We start from the raw sequence: 24290 nt of genomic DNA, 5'->3' as shown, positions 1-24290 counted from the left end.
TCATTTAAAGCAGCACAAGTTTTACCAGAGTTAAGATGATCCATGATCCAAAGCTCTGAAATTGGGAACATGTTTGTTGTTCTAGATGATTAATATGACATTTTCTGTTTTCATTCTGTTGTTAGTAAACAAAAACATGTTCAGGACAATAAATTGGTTTGCTAAAGCAACTAAAAATTAAACAATAAAAACAAGCAAATTATGTCCAAAATGTTTTGAGTCGCTGGTGAAGAGCATGAAGGAGAAACATCAACACTTGTGAACCATATTCTAGTCACTTGTAGCTACATTACAGACACTAATCTGGATGTGTTTCAGTGTGGAATATGTCGATGTAAATAACTTTCCTCATGGTTGACCTGCTGTAGACGGCCGTCATCATTCACTATACTTACATTCTTACATTCAAACTAAACATGGCAGCCGACTCCCAGCTGCTTCACTACAAAGCTTACAAAGAACTCTGATGCATGTTGAGCTTTTATATCTTCCACTAACTTTTAGGGATTCTGGTGTTAAACTCCTGTTTATTTTCAACATAAAGAAAACACACTGATATATTTTAGATTGATTATTGATTATTCTGTTTCCAAGGAAATCGTGGCCCAATATTCAACTTCTAAATGTGTGATGTGGAAACTTGAAGCCTTCAGTGCACAAACACTGAGAATGAACTTTACATCAAAGTAGGAGACCTGCAGTGACCAGCAGTTAAACTTCTGGAATGAAATATATTTGCATATTCATAGGTCCTGGAAATTTTAACGAGGGAGAAGGAGTAGATGTAATTTTAACGATTAACGAGACACAATTATTACTCAAAGTAGAGTATTTTATATACATCTTAAAGTATGTCTGGAGGGGATTTGTTGACGTCCTCCTCTGTCAGTTCATCCTCCCGTACAGCTGGCGGCAGTAGAGCAGCAGCAGGAAGTTGTTTTTAAGTCATTGAAGCAGAAGAAGTGTTTTCTTTTCTGCACCGTGCCGCTGGTGTGTCTGCAGGTCTGCCGGAGTGTGGACAGAAGTGTCGGCTGCTGCAGGCTTCTAGCAGGGTCTCTGAAACAGTGACAAAGCTTCACCTCCTGTGTTGGAAGAAGGATTTCACAGCATGACGTTAAACCTCACCATCAACACAAGCAATCCGCCTCTAGGTGAGTTTCAGCCTGCGATACCTGAAAGAAAAAACACTGCACTGTTATTTATATGTCATCCTAACAAATGAGGCAAACTCAAACTATGTCCATTTAATGTTGTGTATAATAAAATAAAGATAGCCGTATTTTTGAACCAGTCACTGGGGATTTCCTGGTTACTGCGGCAGACACTGAGGCGACTGTAAAATTATAAAAACAATAATTAAAGCTGGATTTTTTTAGGCAGTTTTGTAATATGTAAACCAGCCGAATTGAATAGTGGGTGCTTGCAACTCTAAACATGACAATATCTAGAAAGTAGCTATGTTGTTTCATTTACAAATGAGCAGTATCTGTACCTAGACCTATATATACATGGACATCGGTCTGACTGCATGTCCATATACGTTGAAACCAGGCTCTTTACTGTGAGCTAACTGACAGCTGTAGCTAGCTAACGTTAGCTGGCTTGTCGTCGTGGCACTCAAACCCACAACATGTGGACAGCTTGTTAAAATGTCCTTTTAATTACAGCAGCTACCTTATACTTAAGGCGTTTCATCTGTCACTGTGGGTTCCCTGTAAGCATTTCTCCTTTAGCTATATGCAAAAAGCCTTTGTGAACTTGGAAATGACACATTATGGATGAGTTGACACGCTGACATGAGCTAGCTAACCCGGGTTAGCGGTGTGTGTGTGGATAGACATATGCAACGTTACATGTTGTAAGTAATATATCTGTAACCCGACTTGTTTAGGACATGTGTGTGACAGGGTTATGTGTCGTGCTCACTGGAGTCTTGTAAAGGATTTTAAAGGGTTAGTGTGGCAATGCTTTGTAGCAAGTTAAGCTAACCTAATGACTGTGCTCTAACAGAGGATAAACAGCGCCGTCGTGAGTTTGCAGTGGAAACAACCGGCTGATGCAAGCCTACTGACACTGAAACGTGGATAGCTGGATGAGGAGTGCACATATTTTTTTGCACACTGATTTCTGTTTCATTTCGCACGGCACAAACATCTTACTCGAATGTAAACAACAACCAGAAACTGACATACTAGACGAACCGGTCGGAGGTTGTAAGGATGAGGTCCTCTGTACTGTGATCAACCTGCCAAATGGGGCAAACTGCCAAAAGTCAAAGCATCTCTGCAGTTTTACATCAGACCCATACGGTTGATTGGTTAGATGTAAGTCATACATGTGTGAGACGAAGGGCACGTCAGATATGCTGAGAGTATAAGGAAAACACTTTAAACGAATTTGGGCTTGTTAAGCCTAGGATCTTCGGGTATTGCTTCACTCCACTATTGATTTCAAGTGCATTATCAGAGTATTTATACCAACATTATAGATTAATCTGCAGATTGTTTTCTCGATTTATTGATTCATTGTTTTATAAAATGTCAGAAAATGGTGAAAAATGTCTGCTATAATTTCTCCAAGGTGACATCTTGTTGTCTTGTTTTGTCTGATCAGCAAAAAATCAGTTTATTACCATGTATGACAAAGAAAAGCTTCAAATTGTCACATTTGAGAAGCTGAAACCAGCAATTTTTGGCATTTTCTTCAAAAAATTATTCCGATTATTGATTAGATTATCAAAATAGTTGCTGATTGATTTCCTGATGATGGACTAATTGATTAATCGACTAATTTTTGCCGCTCTAGATTGAACGCACAGCTGTTGAAGCAGGCTGAGATAATAACGATCGCATGTTGAGAATAATATGTACTGCAATGCACTTGTTCTGCACTGCGAGACAAGTTCAACGGGTTCTCAAACGAAAATGCCTGAAGTCAAGGTTGTTCTTAACTGAAGCACACTTTTGAATCAAAGATGAAACATCTGCAAGAATAAAGAAGAAGAAATGATGAAACTTCTAGATTCTAGATTTAGACTGCTCAGCCATGTTTTACAGTTTCACAACAACAATAACAACAATCACTGAATTAATCTCTCCTCTGTTGTGCAGGGGCGCTCCTGGCAGCAGAGCACGTGAAAGGGAGCGTGCAGCTGTCAGTGGAGGAAGGCAAAGACACCCGGCTCCATGTGTCAGAGTCAGTAACACAGCCAACATTTTTACCTTCATCAGAATCCAGCCAGTTAAATGAGCATAAATAGTATAATGTTTTTAATGCATGATGCAAAGTTACAAGGTGTGCAGTTCAGTTGTTGTTATGTTTTTTTAATATTCATCATTTATCTTAACTCTGTGTTCTCTGTCCTCCCCTCAGTTCAGTCCAGTTCAGTGATGCCAACTCTATCAGTCGCTACCTGGCCCGGGTGGCTCCCGCCCTCGGCCTCTATGGAGCCAACATGATGGAGCAGACTGAGGTGTGTGTGTGTGTGTGTGTGTGTGTGTGTGTGTGTGTGTGTGTAAGAGATTTTGTGGAACAGTTTGGGGTCTTTGGTCCTCATTCAGGATGCTGTCTGGTATCTGTAGGTCGACCACTGGTTGGAGTTCAGTGCGCGGCGTCTGTGTGGTCAGCCTGGTTTGGCTGTGGCACTGGGTGAACTGGATAAGGCCCTTTCCCTGCGGACCTTCCTGGTTGGACATGCCCTCACCCTGGCTGACCTGTCTGTCTGGGCCGCCCTCAAAGGTCAGTACCATCCAGGGCTTCTTTAAGATGCCCCCAGCTAATGGTTGATTGATTTTAAAATTCAACACAAAACTCACATGAGATCATTCTGGCCATTCTGAAAAACTGATGAAATGTATGTAAACAGTAAAAGTAAAAAACTTTGATAGGGATGCTTGCAGATGGCTCGAGAATTACTTGTGTGACAGACGTCACTGTATGAGGATGATGGGAGCCCAGTCTGGATTCTTGCCTGTTACTAAGGGCGTGCTGCAGGGATCCATTCTGGGCCCTGTCCTGTTCACTTCTTTATATTAATGAAATTGCGTCTTTCCTACATGTCTGCCAAACCCATCTGTATGCAGATGATACGATTTTATACTGTATCACTTATTCTGTTCAATTAGCCATCGAGACACTGCAACATTCCTTCATTAATCTCAGACTGATACTTAATGCAAATAAAACAAAATTTTTTTTTTTTTCAAGATCCAAAAACTCAGACTACAGCAATCTGCATATCTCTACTATCAATGGTGCATCAAAAGGGTTACAGAATACAAATACTTTGGCATCTGACTCGACCACAAATTCACATTCAGTCACCATATCGAGAACCTCGTTGACAAATTAAAACAAAAAAATAGCTTTTTATCCAGGAATAAATCCAACTTGCCCGGAATCTGTAGGAAGAGGATTGTTGAGTCAACTATTTTATCACTCTTAGATTATGGGGATGTAATGTACAGAAATGCTGCTGCCTCCACACGTAGGCCTTTAGAGTCAGTTTACCACTCATCCCTGAGATTTATAACTGGTGATGGCTACAGTACTCACTGGACCCACTGTATCCTCTACGATAAGATCGGTTGGCCTTCTCTGACTGAGAAACGCAATAATCACTGGTATCTGTAGATCTATAAAGCCCTGACTGGAAAATAACTTGGAAAGACTGCTTTTAGTGTTAGTACAGCAGACTCATGGAACCTCTTGCAATGTGACCTAAAACTGAAAACGCGTATACCTCTTGGACACTTCATGAATATAATTAATAACCGTTCAATGCCTGTCTATAACTGTTTGTTTGTTTTGTTTTTCCATGTGTAATCTTGGCATCATTTTAAATGAGGGAACGTCCTCAATGGTTTTCCGAGAATCTTAAATAAAGTGCGAAATGAAAAAATGAAAAACTGACACTTTGCACCATTTTTCTCCCATTTACTGTTTTGATGTGGAATATGTGTCATTAAACAAGTGAAATGCATTGTGTTTTTTTCTCTGCAGGTCATGGGGAATGGCCCAGCCAGGGCAAGTCCTTCTCCCACGTCAATCGCTGGTTCTCTTTCTTGAGCTCACAGGTTCCCTTCACTGCTGTGGGCAGCAAGTATGCCGTCAAGAAAATTCCAATAAAAAAAACCAGTGTAAGTGTAACATTAACCACTAGCAATTGGATTTAATAAATAATTTAACATTTTTTGTATTTGTTTTGTGCTGTCCTAGTAAAATAATTCAATCCTGCAACAGCAAATTAATGTCCAAATGTGTTTGATCATTGTCCTAACTTAAATGCTACAAGGCTGAAGAAAAACAATGTTACTGGAAAATCAGTCAATATGGTATTTTAAATTGTATGAATGTGAAACCAACAAACAATCAACCACAAGCCCTGTATAGAAACTAAACTGATCACCATCCTGATTGAACCACAGATTCATCAGTTGCTTTTTATGTTTGAGATCAGTGTAATGAATCTAATTCTGCTGTTGACTTAAGATGAGAAAGGAGAAATAACTAAGAAAACGACACAGCTCCTCTGTCTTATTTCTGACTGTTTGTGTCTCTTATCGGCAGTCTGAGGAGGAGAAGAAGAAGCAGGATGTTGGCAAGTTCGTGGATTTGCCAGGAGCTGAGATGGGCAAGGTGGTGGTTCGATTCCCTCCCGAGGCCAGCGGGTAAGGCTTGCTCTGGAGTTCAGGAGAAGCTCACACTGTCTGAAATTTACAGACGCCGGAAACAAACTGTAGATTCTGTGGATTGTAGCTATCTGAGATTCTGACAGTAGAGAGATGACAGGAAATGGACTTAGCAGTTCATGGTCCCGTTGGCCACATTGGTGCCTGATGGTGGTAATCAGGGATCTTTTTCTGTCTCTCTGTGGCCAGATACCTGCATATCGGCCATGCCAAGGCTGCTCTGCTCAACCAGCACTACCAGGTCACATTTAAAGGCAAGCTCATCATGCGCTTTGATGACACCAACCCTGAGAAGGAAAAGGAGGACTTTGAGAAGGTGAGACATCCAAAGTCTTAGAGCTCCTGGAACAACAGAATTGTTAAATTTATGAATTAGTCATATTTTTTCCGAAACACCTGGAAAAAAACGCCTAAAATGAGTGTTTGAAGTGAAAAGTACTGAGATAGAATCAGTGCTGTTTTTTGATCATTTAGAAGAAGTACTTATTTAAATGTGCCACAGGCTAGATAAAGAGTAAATTGTCCGTCTAGTAAAGGTGCAAAAAAAGGAGTTTTGTGTTTTTATGTCTTTATGCCTCTGCTTCTTCTCAGGTGATCCTGGAAGACGTTGCCATGCTCCAGATCCATCCAGACCAGTTCACCTACACCAGCGACCATTTCCCCATCATAATGAAATTTGCAGAGCAGCTTCTCTCCGAGGGCAAGGCCTACATCGATGACACACCTCCTGAGCAGATGAAGCAGGAGAGGGAGCAGCGCACTGAGTCCAAATGCAGAAACAACAGTACGCCCAGGAACACAAGCCACGTCTGCCAGTAGCATTGCATTATTGTTGAAGTTACAATATTACATCTTCTTTTTTCCTCTGCAGCCGTGGAACAGAACATGAAGATGTGGGCGGAGATGAAAGCTGGTACAGCTTTAGGGCAGACCTGCTGCATGAGGGCCAAGATTGATATGAACTCCAACAACGGCTGCATGAGAGACCCCACCCTCTACCGCTGCAAGGACACTCCCCACCCTCGCACAGGAAGCACATACAAGTACTTGAATTTAATAAGTTTAGGGAGGGACAAACTACATAATCTTAATTATTGCAGAAAAGAACAGTTTGTACTTGAACATCTGGAGTATTTCCATCCAATATGGGACATATTCAAATTTTCAAGGAATACTAATTGTCCCCCTCTTCTGTTTCAGAGTCTACCCAACATATGACTTTGCCTGTCCCATTGTGGACAGTTTGGAGAGTGTGACACACGCTCTGAGGACCACAGAGTACCACGATCGTGACGAGCAGTTCTACTGGATAATCGACGCCCTGCGCCTCAGGAAGCCCTACATCTGGGAGTACGCCCGACTCAACCTCAACAACACAGTGCTGTCCAAGAGGAAGCTCACTTGGTTTGTCGACCAAGGATACGTCGAAGGATGGTAGGTTTAGATCAGGCATATATAAGGAGTTTATCTGCCCCCACCCTTTTATTTATCCACTTCCTCTCTCTCGTGTTCTCCTTTGACTGTTTCTCACCTCGTCCTCCAGGGATGACCCTCGCTTCCCCACTGTCAGAGGAGTCCTGAGGAGAGGAATGACTGTGGAGGGTCTGAAACAGTTCATAGCTGCTCAGGTGTGTTTGTCCGCCACTCACAGTCAGAGAGGAAGAGATCATATGTTCACCTTAGTGCCACACCGTATTTCTTAAGTTTTGTTAAAGTTCTTTAGTTTATCACATTAAAATCAAGAGTTTTGTGTGTTTGTTTTCATTTTCAAATTAGCTTAAATTGACGCAATTAAACCAAAACTTGCAAATTAAGAAATTGTAGCCTTTACATACAGTATATGAAATATGAGGGATGTTAAAAAATATCGTAAGTATTGACCATGTGTGTTGTGTTGCTGCTATTTAAGTGCAGTCCACTTACCATTTTTCCATTTATTCTGCACCTTCCAGGGTGGATCAAGGTCAGTGGTTAACATGGAGTGGGACAAGATCTGGGCCTTCAACAAGAAGGTACGCTTTTCTCCTTTGTTATCGCACATCTCTAGGCCTGATTGTCTGAACCAACACTCACCTATACTCATGTATGATTTCAAAAAATTATTCTGACACTAAATTTTGCTCTGTTTTCACTGAAAACTGGTGAAATGTATCTTTTAGGACTGCAGCTCAATGTTAATTATCTACTGAGCTAGTTTTTGCAGGATAAGAACCATCTGTAAAACCTAGTTTGTACTTTAGAGGGACAGTTCATTGATAAGAGTCCTTTTCTTTATCAGGTTCACTTTTAGCAGCACAAACCCTACATGCATCAGAATAAATGTAATGAATGAATATGCTAATAGGCTCACACGCCTGTTATTGACAGAGGTTCAGAGAATTGTCCGTGGGTTCACTGCTCGCATGGCTTCTATCTGCGCTGCTGTTGTCTTTAAAAAAAAAAATTATACGCTTTCATTTTGTTTCCCTGCCTCATTACTCTACCTTCTTTCCAACCCCCAATAACCCTGTAAGCCTTAAAACCCAAACCAGCTGCTTCATTTCATGTCCCACATTTTTATTTTTTCCCATTTTCATCTGTCTGGACATCAGTGTTGCTTCATCTGTGTTGTTTTCCTTGCTGGCTGCTTCATCCTCAAGTCAGGTAGAAGGTGTGAGGCGATAAATGTACATCAACTGACAGGGGAAATGATGGTTAAACCCAGCACACATTATCTAATTTTGGGCAAAGAACTAAGCCAGACCTCAGTTTGAATTTAAAGGACATTTTTTATACTAGTGACAGGCTGGAGTTGCATGACATCTGAAGGTGTCAGGAAGACCTTAATAAGTCAACAGATACCAGAAGAAGTGATGACAGTTGACATCAAGTTGACATTTAGGATCATACAGCTGCTTCTGTTTTTTGCAAAGGCCTTCATATGCATGTTCAACTAACCCACTCCTCCCTGTCCTCTTCAGACAGTTTCATGCCCCCAGTTTACCTTCACATCAACTTAATAGGATTGAAAGTGTTGCCATAACAGTAAATTGGGAGAAGTTAATGTGGTACATTTAAGTAAAAATATTTAAGTCCAATGAACACAGACCTGGTGTACCTATGTCATTAAATCACAGTCATAGTGCAGAATAATACAGCAATAACAATAACACACTGTGTGTATCAATCAGTGGTTGCCTTATCCTGTGTCATCTGCAGTTTCCTGCACAGGCTGGACATTATTTGTAGTTTTAGTACATGTACACAAGTACATGCCTAACTCTAAAACACTACTCTATGTATAACGGGAAAATGTTACATAGTTCATGCAAAATGGAGCAGCCTTGTACTTTTGAATTTACCAAACAACCTCTGTTTATGAAGAGTCCTCAACTTTGTTTGATTTACCTGTCTGGCTTTTAAAGGACAGTTTGTTTAGTAGTGCTAGTAACAATATATAATATAATATATAATATATTAAATACAGGTATTAGCAGACAATTGTGGCTGAAATGCAAATGAAAACATTTTAATTTCATTGACTTTAATTAGAATTTTCAGTTAAAACAAGCAAACTGAGTGTAATTCATCATATTTTAGCTGTTGCCACTGTTTTTCTCAGAGTCTATGATTCTGATGTTTCTTCTGGTGTCTGTGCAGGCGGTGTTACATGCATTGATTCCTTGTAATGTTAAGCTATTGTTAATACAAATTCAAGACTTCAGAAGTCTTCCGTTTCCAATGATAGTACTAGTCCCACTCAGTTTTGTTGGGCAACAGAAAAAACAGAGTAAAGAATTAGTTTTTGTATTTTATATATTCTACTGAGATTTAATCATTTTTTGTAGTGAGAATCAGGAACCTTAGCCTGTTGGATTATGTTGCTGCTGCTCTCTAAGAGTAAAATGCTGGGACTTGGCCTGAGGTTGAATATGGGAGACAAACAAAAAACCAGGAAGGTTGCTGAGTTCTGTGGAAGATACAGCAGTGAGGGGAAACTCTGTAAACAGTCCATTCTGTGTAAATGTCTCTCTACCTCTTTCCTCTCTCTCTCTCTCTCTCTCTCTACCTCCCTCCCTTGTATCTGACATTAAACAGCATCTCACTCTTCTGTTTCCAAGCTGCCAATTAGCTGTCTGAAGGTACTCCTCTCCTCCACCTCCTCCTCATTCTCACTCCCCACTCCCTCCTTGCTTTCATCATGGGCTGTTTTTATATGAAAATCCACCAACAGCCTTTTCACTATTTTACCAGCCAAACAGGTGATGTGAAAAGAGTAGGACTTCCACGTTATGTTTGGAGCAAAATGGCAGTAAAAGGCGAGTGGCAGCAGAGTGGTGTAGTGGTCAGGGTGACGTACAGTAGCACCTTCTGAAGTGTCCTTGAGCAAGACACTGTCAATAACTACCAGCTGACCTCTGATGATATTCTTTCCCCTGCTGATTATTTTTGTTTTGTTTTGTTTTGAGTTCTTTTTTTTTTAAGCTGTGCACTGCTTTCATCACTCATCATTCTCCTCCTGACTTGTGCTCAAACATGATTAAGACTCACTGTGAAGGATATTGAGGAAAACTCAGTTGTCTTTCAGGCTGTTTGGATTTTGAGGACTTTGAGCACCCAAAAATCATAGATATCAGTAACCTAATTGTAACTGTTGGGGGAGGCATTGAGTACAGGAAGTGAAGAGGTCCAGACAGTATTTGGAGGTCCAGTTTTTTGTCTCGTCTACATGCTGCTGCATAGTTGTTACTAAAATATTTTCAATCAGAATAGCCTTCATAATCTTAATCACACAGGAAACATAACAAGATGTCATATTTGAACCAAGTCAGGTCTGATGTAGCGATCTCTGTCTTCTACATGAGCGTTCAGAAACAGAGAAGGCAGATTTCATTTTATTCTGTAGTTTGGTCTTTAACGTCCAACCAGCCTGTTCCCATAACCAGAACAAGGACTAGTGGGTAAAACAACAAACACATAGTTCAGCCAAAGAAGTCAGTAGAAAAGTTATCAAGTCAAAGCTCTTGGAATTCATGTTTTGCAGGACATTAAAGCTCAGTGTTACTTCCTCCTCCCTCTTGTCTTCTTCTTCACCTGTCCCCCTCCTCTTCATCATTCAGTCCATCGCAGCTTTTGTAGCAGGCTGTTGAGAAATGTTCGTTTCATATACTCAGTATTTTCATCTAAATTTAACATGGGCGTCATTTATGTGAGATGTCAAATATAAAACTAGATTATTTTCAAACATTTTTCTGTCAGTAAAGGCACCTACGAGATAGATCTGGTATTAACCAGAGAAATGCTGGATTATTAAGCTGTAGTATTAATCTCACTGTGGCTGCATACATGAAAACATGAGGGTTGTGTAAAAGTAACTCTTCTAATGTGAAGATCAACCTTGCTTAGATAACGTGCATCATGAAACACTTGGTTAATCTATCTTGCTAATAGCTGATCATCTTTTGGATCTTAAAGCATCAGGCTGGCTGGTTGAATAGTGAGTTGATGGTGGACTGAATAAGCAACTGGATAAGAGCTGGTTTCCCTGACCTGCACACAACCATGATTCACTCATGAAATCTGTTTTGCTTTCCTTCCTCCTCACCCGTCTTTCTTTGTGTGTTGTCACTTCCTAAGTCGGTATTTTACTTTAGTTTTTTTCATTTCTCTTGTTTCGAAGAAAACCATTTTTAATAAGGTTGCATCATTTTCTGCCTTGTCCTTTTCATTATTCTGCATTTTGTATGTTGATGTTAGTGTAAATCATTGGTTTGCTGTTTTTCACTGACCTGTAATTATTTTCTGTGTGTACGTTTTTGTCTGTGTGTGTGTGTGTGTGTGTGTGTGTGTGTGTGTGTGTGTGTGTGTGTGTGTGTGTGTGTGTGTGTGTGTGTGTGTGTGTGTGTTAGGTTATTGACCCCGTCGCTCCCAGATACACAGCTCTGTCCAGCTCCTATGTGGTTCCTGTTTCCGTCCCAGAGGCTACAGAGGAGATGAAGGAAGTGGTCAAACACCCTAAGGTTAGTGCTGTTTCTCTCTCTCTCTTATACTGTACACACATATTGTATTCCTTGTTTGTTGAGATCGATTGAGGGAAGAGATGCAGGAGGATGGAGGTCACATGCATCATGGTTTTATTGATCAGGTTGATCAAATTTGTGAAGTTTTGGTTTTTGGTATTTGTAATAGCTTACATTTATACTTAGCCTTTGATAAAACTTACTTAGAAGAATACAAAGTCTTCCTCATGGATCTGTGTGTAACACTTAATTTATGTGTATGTAACAGTGCTTAAGGGAAATAAGATTGTAAGAGCCTTGTATGAGGGTCTTGTACACCAGACAGAACGGTAGAAGTCACTAATCTGAAAAAATATATAAAAACTAACTGAAGGCTGAAGAAGCTCAGTGAGCAGTAGTGTCTTTGTCAATATGTGGTTTGAACAGGGATTCAGTTCACTGATTGTTAGTTGTAAAACAACAACGTGCTGAATAAATGGAGTTATTAAAAGTCAGGATGATGTCATTCAGTTGTCTCTTAGTACACGTAGCAGCTGCTGCCATACAAGCGCTGAAGCTATTCTCTGTGTCCATCCAGAACACTGATGTGGGCATGAAGGAGGTTTGGTATGGACCTCGGGTTCTGGTCGAGGGAGCGGATGCTGAGACGTTCTCAGAGGGAGAGGTGGTCACCTTCATCAACTGGGGCAACCTCATCATCACCAAGATAAACAAGTACGTTTTGATCATTGCTCAGATAATCCATAAGGTGGTTCAGAGCCACTTGATGTGATATTAAAATAATGATGTTTTTTCCTCACTGCTCAGAGGTGCTGGTGGTAAGGTTCTGTCCATGGATGCTCGTCTGAACCTGGACAACAAGGACTACAAGAAGACCACAAAGATCACTTGGTTGGCCGACACAAACACAGCACCCCTGCTGCCCACCATCTGCATCAACTACCAGCCCCTCATCTCTAAAGCCGTCATCACCAAAGACGACGACTTCAAAGACTACATTAATAAAAACAGCAAGGTCTGTTCTTTGCTCTGTGTGTGTTGGGATGTGCATCTGGTGATTTTTGCTGCGGTCATCTTTTAAAACATCTTCTGTTGATGGTCTCATTCTCTCAGTTGGAGGAGAAGATGCTGGGAGATCCCTGTCTGAAGACCCTGAAGAAAGGTGACATCATTCAGCTCCAGAGGCGGGGCTTCTATATCTGTGACCAGCCCTATGAGCCAGTCAGGTGAGGGAAAACACCTGTTTGTTTACTTTATCTAGGAAAAAAAAACATGTCTCTTCTCCAGTACACCATGCTTTAGTCACCAAACGCTTTCGGCTCTCTTCCCTTCATCAGGGTGGTGTTAAAACCTGCTTCCATTTCACATTTCAGTGATTCATCATGTGACTAATAAATCACTATAAATACCATATATATAAAACATCATAATCCATCACTTCTTCAAAATGATCATATACAAAATTGTCAATAATTCCAAGAGAAATGTCGATGACCAATTAACCAGAACATCTAATCTTTTCACAATGTCATCCAGAAAATGTACCTTTTCATCTCTAAGCCATCAATCCGTAAAAAGAAATTGATTCATCTTCCCATTCAGACAGTCAAATGCTGTATTCACACTACAATGTTGAGGCATTTACATCATTTCCATGAAATGTAAAGACATTTATGAATAATGCCAACCAATTACAAAATTCATCTGTACATTGAAGTCAATTTATCCATCTACAAGCAAAATTTCCAGTTGTCTCCAAAAAACATTTTTTCATTTGAAAACAAATATGACCTAGTAGACTACAAATCTAATTACTCATTTAACCCTCTCAGCCTAGAAATCCACAATGCCTTCCTTTTTAAGGAGCTATTTCTCCAAACGCCAGAACTGGTACTTTTATGTTCTGCGATTCTTCTTTCTGTTTGAGTCTCTTGATGTTTTCCTACATCTGCAGCCCCAACAGCTGTAAGGAGAGTCCCTGTGTCCTGATCTACATTCCTGACGGTCACACTAAGGAGATGCCAACTGCCGGATCCAAGGACAAGAGCAAGAGCCAGGCCCCTAGCAACACAGTGAGCGCTTTAAAAGAAAACCTCCTATCCTAGTGTTTTTAGATATATATCAGTGGCTTTTATCTCGACTGTGATCTCTAAATCAGAGCTGTTATTTTGTGCGGAGGCCGTCTCTTAAAAGACTCGACTGCAGCACTTGAGCTATAGTGTGCTCAAGTTGAAACTTGTCCAACTGTAAGCCAAAAGCTCTACTCTTCACCTCACGGCGACTCATTAATTATTTAGACACTAGTGCACTCTGATCTGTTTCTTGGTATTTACTAGTTATGGATGTGAAATTAATAATGTAGACTCAAACTGAGGAGAATTTCAGAAATGTAATAGATACAAGGTGTTACCCTCTACCATAGAGCTGCTGCAGTTACCACATTACTGCAGTAACGCAGTCGCGTCACACCCACCGCAGAGTCAAGCTGCTCACTGCTGAGTGAGCGGCTCAAATGATGGACATGAGTGATTCTGTCAGGCTTGATATAAAGAATGACGCCCTGCCGAATGCTGACCAACATTCCTGCTGTAAAGTCGGCCTTTTAATGACAACACTGGAATAAAGATAGACATTTAAACTAAAGAGACTATAAAGAATAGACTCCTACAGGAATAAATGCATTTGAAAGGTTTACTCAATTGGTCCGAATATAATACAGGTTTTTTTCCTGGAAACACATCAAAAAAATGGGGTCGTCTGATATTCTGGATCTAGACAATTACGTGTTCAAAACACTAGATCTTCTTTTTGAATGGATAAAGTAGCGGTGTAAAACCGACTCCTACACGGAGTGTTGCATTCTGAGTTGATTGTAGCATTAATGTTGCTAAGCTAGCAAGTGTCTTAAAGCCTGTTACCACGACAGATTGAATAGCTTTGCTAATTTGTGCGGTAAGGAAAAAATCAATACGGTGGCAGCTCTATTATACCAGGATGTTCATGTTTGAGGTGAGTACAGAAACAAAATGCACAGCACAACACAGTAGGGGGAATTAGCCAAAAAGTCTGTTTTGGCACACCAACAGCAATAGCAGGAACAGGAGATGGTGATCACCAAGCAGTTATGCAAATGTTGGCCAGCTGATAGAGAATAAATGTGCGTGGTGCCAGAGATTTAAAGACAGCAGAAGTGCTTGAGTCTTTGATCACGACAGGAAAGCTATTACACAGAAAGGCTAAGAGGAACCTGCAGTTATCTCTTTGATGTCTGGGATAAATGGGTACTTGTCTGTTTCTTGCTCTTCTTCTGTCTCTAAATCTGCCTTACCTCTCGTTTTAGTCTGCCCCTGCAACCAAGGCTGCCCCTGCAACCAAGGCTGCCCCAACCTCCGCCCCAGTGCCTGCCTCAACCTCAGCCGGTGATGTGTTCTCAAGCATTGTAGCTCAGGGTGAAGCTGTCCGCCAGCTGAAGGCTGCCAAAGCTCCAAAAGACGAAGTTGACAAGGCAGTTCAGCAGCTGCTTTCTCTAAAGGTATGTCAGCTGTAACTAGAGGCAGTTAAACAGTAAATAAAGAGTTAGTTAATTATTCAAATGATTACAATATCGTTGTTTTTTTCGTCTCTGCAGGCTCAGTTTAAGCAGCAGACAGGTATGGACTACAAGCCAGGTATGGCTCCTCCCACCTCCGCCCCAGCTGCACCTGCCTCATCAACAGACTCCGCCCCCTGCCCATACACCCGTGTAGCCCAGCAGGGCGAGCTGGTCAGGAAGCTGAAGACAGAGAAGGCACCTAAGGTACCTGGACATTTGTCTAATCATTAATCATGTCGATATCTGTTGATGTCCACGTCACCGCTCACCTCTCAAGTCTTTCGTCTGTTCGTAAAGTCATTTTGTTCCGTCTCGTGTCCTAATGCGTTTGAATTCTCACATCCAAAGTCACATGTCTTGTTGCACGCCGCTCGTGTCCCAAATCATTTGTCCGGTCATTGCTCGTGTCCCCTCGTCATTTGCATGCCAGTCAAGTTTAACTTCCTGCAACTATAAGCTGATTTGTTGATGATACCAGGACCAGATTGACGCAGCAGTGAAGCAGCTTCTCGCTCTCAAGGCGGAGTTTAAAAAGCTGACTGGTCAGGATTACAAACCAGGGATGGCCCCGACCGCTCCCGCCTCCCCTGCTCCTTCTCCTGCGAAATCCTCCTCCTCCTCCTCCTCCTCCTCCTCCTCCTCTTCCTCCTCTTCCTCCTCATCCTCCTCCCGCTCTTCTTCAGGCCTGTATGAGCGTGTTGCACAACAGGGAGAGGTTGTGAGGAAACTGAAGTCTGAAAAAGCCCCCAAGGTATTCAAATGCAACATCGCGAACAGTAGAAACTAGTGTCCCTTAAAGCCCAGAGCATATTTGTGAATATCAATGTGATTCTGCGAATGACTTATCAATCATCATCACTGATGGGTAATAGCTCATTAACCACACAGAGACCATTTTTAAAAAATGACATCACTGACCACCAAACTACAGAGAAATACTGTTAAATTTCAACAAGATAGAGCTGAGACAATTATTTGATTGATCAGTCAATCAACATAAAATTACTCTGCAACTATTTTGATAACTGATCAATCCTTTGAGTCAGTTTTCGAGCAAAAATGGCAAACGTTCTTGGTTACAGCTTCTTTGATGTCAGGATTTGCTTCTTTTTATATGTTTTTATTCAATAACACTGGGTTTTGGACTTTTGGTCAGACAAATCAAGACATTTTGAAAATGTCATTTTGGGCTGTGGGAATTTTTATAGTCCAAATAATGTGGTGGTGAGTTCTGGTCTACTCTACCTACCACTGTGACAGGCAACCGGCACGACTACTCTGTATTAAAACCAAACATTCTCCCTGGTGCTAAACTCAAAATAACTTAATTATTACTGAATTTAGGATTAACAAAAACAAAAAAATCAGTTTCACTTTCAGTGTTTTATGTAGGATAGTCTTTATCACTTGTAACACTCCAAGCTGCCTTGAAGCAACATGGAGAGACGTGTGCAGCTGGGAGTGTTTCTGGTCTTGTCTTAATGTGCTCAATTTAATTATTGTAACCTAGGAATATATAAAAAAAACAAACAAACAAAGTCTTAGTAGAAGGTAGGAGACTGGATAGCCCTGCTGCAAGGATGTTAGTTGTTGGAACAGGTGTCTAGAATAACATTATTGTGTATTAAAGTATATATTATACATTAAAGTACACATTGTAAATGCCAGGACCTTTGGCTGAAACAAAATCTAGTGGGAGCATCAACAATAGTGGGAAGAAACTAATAGCTACTCAAACATTCCTCTAAAAAGAGTCCAACTCAACACCAGCAGTGATGAAAAGAAAGCTGTCGTGAAAATAGAAAGACTGTGAGCTTAGATCAAATGGCACCAGTGCAGATACAAAACAATATTATATGCTGAAACCAAGCTTCTTTTTAATTAAAAAATAGTTACATAACATTTGGGATATCAGTATTTTCATCCCTGGTGAGTGACAGTATCCTTGTTCTTGTCTCTCCAGGACCAAGTTGACGCTGCAGTGAAACAGCTGCTCGCCCTGAAGGCAGAGTACAAACAAGCCACCGGCCAGGAGTACAAACCTGGAGCAGCACCAGTTCAGAAAAGCCCCCCTCAAACTCCAGCCCAGAGTAGCCCCAGCTCTGCCCCCGCTGCCACCGGCCTCTATGACAAGGTTGCTGAGCAGGGAGAAGTGGTCAGGAAGCTGAAGGCTGAAAAGGCTCCTAAGGTGAGATTGATAATAGTTCCACTGCTAATACTTCACCTACTTTTCAACTCTTACAGCGTCGAATAGTCCTTCACCTGTTAGTGATCCTATGACTGAATGGTTCTCTTCTTACTGGCTGCTTATCAGGATCAGGTAGATGCAGCAGTGAAGCAGTTGTTGGCTTTAAAGGCAGAGTACAAACAGCAGACCGGAAAGGATTACAAACCAGGTTTACAAACACCAGCTAGCCCTGCACAGACCCAGTCCAGCCCCGCCTCGACCCAGTCTAGCTCTTCCCCACAAGCCCAGCAAATGTTCTCCCAGGTTGCCCAACAGGGAGAGCTGGTGAGAAAGTTAAAGTCTGAGAAGGCCCCCAAGGTAAGGAGTCAATCAAAGAGTGGAATAAAATACAGTTTGTACTGGAGAGGAAAAAACCTACATCTGAACAACAACTGTCCCTTTATTTCAGGACCAGGTGGATGAAGCCGTGAAGACTCTACTGGAACTGAAGAACAAGTACAAGACGCTCACCGGGCAGGACTACAAACCAGTGGCTGCTACCGGAACCATTGGAGGGGAGGACAAAAACCGCAAGGAGAGGGAGAACAAGTCTGAGAAACAGGGAGGAGGAGGGAAGAAGGGCAAAGGAGAGAAAGGCGGCCAGGGCAAGGAGTCCTCCGGAGGATCAGGAGGCTCAGGAGAGGGTCAAGGACCCAAGAAACAGACACGGTGAGAGACTGGGAACAAGTGAGAGGAGAGAGGTGAAGGAGTAGGTCCAGATCATGAAAATGTTGCTTATTGAAACTTTTTTTCGTACTGGCAAGTTTTCTTTGGAGCCAAACTTGAAGATTTGGGGTAAAATAAATATCCTTATCACAATAATTACTGTGATCATCATAATAAGGATACAGAGGAACAAAGTGTTATTTCACTTTTTGCATCTAAAGTCAACTTTTCCACTTTGTTACTGTTCTACTCTTTACTGCAGTCTCTCTCTCTCCATAAGTGCAGATTTAACCTCTCACATTTCAAAAACATTGACTTGTTCTCACTCTAACTGAGGCTGGAAGTATTACTGCGACCCCGCAGGCTGAAGAACAGTGTCCTCATAAGCTGTTACACAGTATGAATGCATCCTTTGCGGTTACAATTGGTTGTACTGAAAATTATTAGGGTAATAAAAAGCCTTTATACTGAAATACCTTCTCGGAATTCTGTTTAACAAGCACATTATAGCCACTTAAATTAGATGTTCATTTGAAAAGATGCATAATTTAGTACGGGGGTGTTGAATTGTTACCACAAAACACTTAACATTCACTTAGTTGGCAGTTGGTGGAAGGTTGTATCTTGGTGTGAGCACAGTCCCATCCACCTGTTAGTTACTGTGCTTCGGAGCGTTGCCGCAACAGACCCACATACTTGGATTTGTTACTGGGACACTGAAGATGGATCATCTGTGAGCACAACCCTCTTCTACTGTAGCTTAACGACTGCATGGGGTTGTTTTGTGTTCAGATTTGGTGAGTTGAAATGGCTGCTGTGGTTCTCCGATCCGTTTAAGCAGTGCTCGTTGTCTGCTGTCAGCCTTGACGATGAAATTCGATGGCTGGTTTTATGGTAGTGCTGCACTACTAACTATATATAGTCATGTTTTGGCACATTAGCACACTTGAAATTAAAATTAAGACCTGCACAAGGTGAAAGATTTTGACATAAGATGCAAAAATACAGAAAATAACTTTTGTTCCTCAGATAAAGACTAATGATCATGATCCTAATATCATGCCAATCATGGGGTTTTTCTTTTTTTTTGCCCTGATGGTGCAGCTCTATCTCTCTGTGTGTTGTTAGTTAGTAGCAGAAAGTTGGTTTGCAGTGTTGTGGCTTGTGCTGTGAGCTTTGAGTTGCATGGTTGATTAGACTGGAAATAGCTGTGTGTCCTGTCCTGTTGTTTTTCTTGCACTCCGGAGTCACGATCATTGTATCTGCACTTGGATTTACCTGTAGAGTAGATTTACTAATTGGGCATGGCCTGACATATTAGTGTTTGTTTTGTGGTAATTTCCCTCACTGTTATGTTACTGTATTTGAGCAGTGTTTCATCACCGCTGCCTCTAATAACACAATCCAATGAGACAATGCTCTAATACAGTAAAACAGTCAGTTGTGCTTCTTAAAAAAAAGTGATGCTGACAAACAAAATGATAAATACAAATTTGTGAAAACTCTTAGCATGTATTTACACTTCATATGTGTTATATTATCTCAGAGTTTGCTTCACACTAACTCAGTCGTCTTCCTCCTATCAGGTTGGGACTGGAAGCCAAGAAAGAGGAGAACCTGGCTGACTGGTACTCACAGGTGACTTACAGACACTTTTCTTTCACTTGAACTAAAACGTCTTTGACTTCCAGACAAGCCATGATACAGTAAACAAGACACTTTAAAAACCACTTTCTTTCACTTTTCCTGAAAATTCCTGAAATTTCTTTTAAAGATTTCAGTCTCACTTGCAACGCACTGTTGCTCCTCCCCATCCAGGTCATCACTAAAGCCGAGATGATTGAGTACTATGATGTCAGCGGCTGCTATGTGCTGCGGCCCTGGTCCTTCGCCATCTGGGAGGCAATTAAAGACTTCTTTGACCGGGAGATTAAGAAACTGGGAGTGGAGAACTGCTACTTCCCTATGTTCGTCTCTCAGGCCGCTCTGGAGAAGGAAAAGTCCCACATTGAAGACTTTGCTCCAGAGGTAAACATGACCCTTTAGATGGAATCATCCTATGTTTGAAATAAAATAATGGGGACAAAACATGGAGTCCAGTGCTGAGGATAATAATAATATTAATAAAAATAATAATAAATACCAACACAACAAAATGTCAAACATTTAATGGTGCTGTTGTCGTCTTTCAGGTTGCCTGGGTGACCCGGTCAGGGAAGACTGAGCTGGCAGAGCCCATTGCAGTCAGACCCACCAGTGAGACAGGTCCGAACCACAGCTGCCTTTTAGGCTAAACTCTGTATATCTCAGCAGACACACACAGAGCATATACAGTATCTTGACAACAAGTTATAAAATATTTCTGTTGCTTTTAAAGAAGCTGTGTGTGTAGTTTTGCTGCTCTGTCATGTTTGATATGAACCAGCTTGTCTGTTTGCATTTTACTTCAGTGATGTACCCAGCCTACGCTAAATGGGTGCAGTCCCACCGAGACCTGCCAATCAAACTCAACCAGTGGTGTAATGTTGTGGTCAGTATCAACACCCTCTCTGTGTACAGTTCCTGTTCCACACCTCTTACTTTTAGATCTTTGTAATGACAAGCTTGTGGAAGGTGAACAGAAGACACCCTGAAGTCTTTTTCTCCCTTCTTACCTCTTTTTCTCCTCCCGCTCCTCCCTTCAGAGATGGGAGTTCAAACACCCCCAACCCTTCCTGAGAACAAGAGAGTTCCTGTGGCAGGAGGGACATACAGCTTTTGCTACGAAAGAGGAAGCAGCTGAGGAGGTAACATTCCCGTATCCACCATGTTTAATGAAATACACAAGAACTTCTCTTTGATGCATCAGTCTTAGTTGAAGTGACACAGATATAATGGTGCAGTACTTTCACTGCTTAAGTTAGTGTAATTGTTTTTAACTGATTGTTGTACCAAACAGTTTGTGTTCTTTACACATCATGTGCATGTAGGTAATTCAGATACTGGACCTCTATGCCAGAGTGTACGAAGAGCTGATGGCGATCCCCGTGGTGAAGGGAAGGAAGACGGAGAAGGAGAAGTTTGCAGGAGGAGATTACACCACTACTGTGGAGGCATTCATCTCTGCCAGCGGCCGAGCCATTCAGGTACTGAAAATACATTACATTTAGATTTCTTCACTTTACATTTATGTCCTTGCTGGTTCTCTCATCTGTTGACACCAGCTGAACAAAACACCGATGATAAACCGTAGAACAGACAAAGATTCATGATAATTATCTTCCTCATTCTTGTTATTTTAGAACAAAGTCAGCATTTCCCTTTTATTCACAAAAACAGGAAGTAATCATGCCCCTTGCCATTGTTTTGTGCTTCTCTAGGGTGCTACATCCCACCACCTGGGTCAGAACTTCTCTAAGATGTTTGAGATTGTGTTTGAGGACCCGAAGAAGCCGGGCGAGAAACAGCTGGCTTTCCAGAACTCCTGGGGCATCACAACCAGGACCATCGGTGTCCTCACCATGGTCCACGGAGACAACATGGGACTAGTACTGCCACCCAGAGTGGCCTGCCTGCAGGTAGACATAGAAACACAGTACATAAACTTAATGGAAGACTTGAATAAATATTCTACAAAGATCCACCATTACCTCAAATACTCCACAAGACATCTGTTTTTATTCTATTCTTACATTTCTATATGAAATAAACAAATTGTAAATGAACAACCAAAATATGATCCACATTGATACATGCAGAAAAAAATAAAGAATACTTTCTTATAGTTAAAACTTGTTGTTCCTTTCCCAGATTGTCATCATCCCATGTGGCATCACGGCGTCCCTGCCAGAGCAGGACAAGGAGGCACTGATGGCCCAATGCTCCAAATACCTGAGCATGCTGCTGGAGGCTGGCGTCAGGGTGAAGACCGACCTCAGAGACAACTACTCCCCAGGATGGAAGTTCAACCACTGGGAACTCAAGGTCAGTAGTAGTATTAACTTGATGCATGATGTTATCTAAACATGGTTTACAAAGAGCTTTATGTGAAGGAAGAAAATGAAGAATAATAAACAATAACAAAGATCCCTTAAGAAGAAATGGTTAAAAGTGGATGTCTGTGTCTGGCACAGGGCGTTCCCATCCGTCTGGAGGTAGGTCCTAAGGATATGCAGCAGCGTCAGTGTGTCGCAGTGAGGAGAGACACGGGCGAGAAGGTGACAATTCCAGAGGCCGAGGCAGAGAAGAGGCTGCTCGCCATGTTGGAGGACATCCAGAACAACCTGTTCAATAAGTAAGATACAGTGCTACTGTCAGACTTAACTATATACTTAAGCAACTATGAGCTTTTAGTACATGATGTATGTAGACTTGGCGAATATATAAACATACAAGAAAACTAACTAAAATGTGGTGTGTGTGTGTGTGTGTGTGTGTGTGTGTGTGTCAGAGCTTCAAATGACCTTAAGACTCACATGGTGGCTGCAGACTCTATGGAACAGTTCCAGAGGGAGCTGGACCAGGGCAAGGTGAGAAACACAGCCCAGACTCGGCTCAAGACCTTTCACTGTCCGTCCCAACCTGAGATAAAAACTGATAACGCATTTGTCTTGCTCGATAGATTGTCCAGATCCCATTCTGTGGAGGAATTGAGTGCGAGGATTGGATCAAGAAAACCACTGCCAAGTACGTTCCAACTTGTCTGTCGTGTTGAGCAACACAGGAAACTGTACTCACACAGAAGATTATCTACTAATATACACATAGAATAACCTTTGAGTCATATTTTGCTGTTGCATGACTTTTTGCACATTTTGCAGCTCCATGGAGTCAAAATGCCTGTATTCAGGATTTTCAGTCTGGGTTATATGTAGTAAAAGTACTATCATAATTTGTGCCATTCACAACAAAGTAGTAGTTATTTCTGTCCACTCTCTTCTAATTCTGCCTTTAGTACTTTAATTTCAACCAGTAAAGATTTTTCTGCTTGTGTCCTCCATATCAGGGACCAGGACCTGGAGCCTGGAGCGCCATCTATGGGAGCTAAGAGCCTCTGTATCCCCTTCTCACCCCTGAAGACGCTGCAGCCTGGTCAGATGTGTGTCAGCGGCAAGGAGCCTGCACAGTATTACACCCTGTTTGGACGCAGCTACTGAAGACCTGCTCTGCTGGAGCACGAGGATGAACATCGTAGTAGAAAAGGGCTTTCCTTCCTTCTCTCATGTATTTCTTCTTTTCTGATCTCTTGTGGGTGACTGGACTGTGGGATTTAGAATGGGGAATATGTTGTTTTGTGTTTGTTTTTTTTTAAACATATGTTAACATTGTTATGATGCTGACAGGAAGTGGAGTTGAGAGAAATTCCGTTAAAGTGGTTGTAGCACTGTTTCTTTCATTCATGGCTGATACCTCTCGAAAGGCCATGTCGGAGAACACTCACTGGCCAGCTGTGGTTTGTGCTAGCACTGAAATAACCAACAGAAATTAGGCAAATAATGAATCTTCCCATGTCCCAGAGTTGTTGACATGTAATAAATCAACTTTTGGAGTTCATCTAAACATGGCTCTTGAAATTGTTTAAGCAGCTGTTGGATTTTGGAAACCACTTAAGAATTTATATATTTTTGTAACTCCCTACTGTCATCTCAGACTAACAAACCTCACATTTTGTTTTTAATTTTGACCTACATTCATGAAATGAGTGGGGTTTATGACACGTGGGATTTTGAAATCTGGCAAAACTGTCAAACACAAGCACTGGAGAGAATATTTCCTGAGAAACATACCGTCTACCAGTGTCTGGGGAAAAGTACACTCTGCCTGCCAACTGTCTCAGGAACCCTGTGGGTATTCAGGCTTCTAGTTGTGTTCTCACAGCTTTATAAACCCTCCTCTATCTGTATAACTGGTTATGTTGATCGTGGCTCACAGCTTCATGCAACTCTCTCCGATCCACCAGAGCCAAATGAACAGCTGTGATGAACTGTATATGGTTGATAGCTGGTAATGTAATCTTCTGTCACCCCTCTCCCATTAAATAACTCTACAACTTGTCTATAATAAAGTTATTTCCATGGCAAACTGTGGAGTGTGTAATTGATTATTCATGAATCATGAATCATGTAATGATCTGAAGC

General features: G+C 41.5%; 1 protein-coding gene across 2 annotated transcripts; it reads left to right on the top strand.

The window, feature by feature from the left end:
* Positions 1-21: 21 nt before the first annotated feature.
* eprs1 (glutamyl-prolyl-tRNA synthetase 1) lies at positions 22-24234 on the top strand. 2 transcript variants are annotated; one of them, XM_042403414.1, is made up of 35 exons: positions 22-1151; positions 3111-3195; positions 3373-3472; positions 3582-3738; positions 5002-5138; positions 5569-5669; positions 5880-6006; positions 6282-6474; positions 6562-6733; positions 6891-7124; positions 7234-7318; positions 7643-7702; positions 11579-11689; positions 12267-12403; positions 12497-12704; positions 12803-12915; positions 13644-13761; positions 15030-15221; positions 15318-15485; positions 15760-16032; positions 17245-17469; positions 17596-17826; positions 17918-18177; positions 19761-19812; positions 19993-20202; positions 20367-20439; positions 20625-20704; positions 20859-20960; positions 21144-21299; positions 21534-21731; positions 21964-22137; positions 22287-22447; positions 22604-22682; positions 22775-22839; positions 23159-24234. In XM_042403414.1, exons 1-35 carry the CDS (start codon positions 1109-1111, stop codon positions 23307-23309), a joined length of 5031 nt encoding a protein of 1676 aa, XP_042259348.1. In that variant the 5' UTR covers positions 22-1108; the 3' UTR covers positions 23310-24234. The 2 variants fall into 2 exon arrangements, with proteins under 2 accessions (XP_042259348.1, XP_042259422.1); XM_042403488.1 differs by lacking the exon at positions 15760-16032 and having other exon boundaries at positions 797-1151.
* Positions 24235-24290: the final 56 nt, after the last annotated feature.

The sequence above is a fragment of the Thunnus maccoyii genome, chromosome 1 (genome assembly GCF_910596095.1).
Source record: "Thunnus maccoyii chromosome 1, fThuMac1.1, whole genome shotgun sequence".
Classification (NCBI taxonomy): domain Eukaryota; kingdom Metazoa; phylum Chordata; class Actinopteri; order Scombriformes; family Scombridae; genus Thunnus; species Thunnus maccoyii.
The sequence above is the reverse complement of the archived record's forward strand: the minus strand, read 5'-3'. Positions and strand labels throughout refer to the sequence as shown.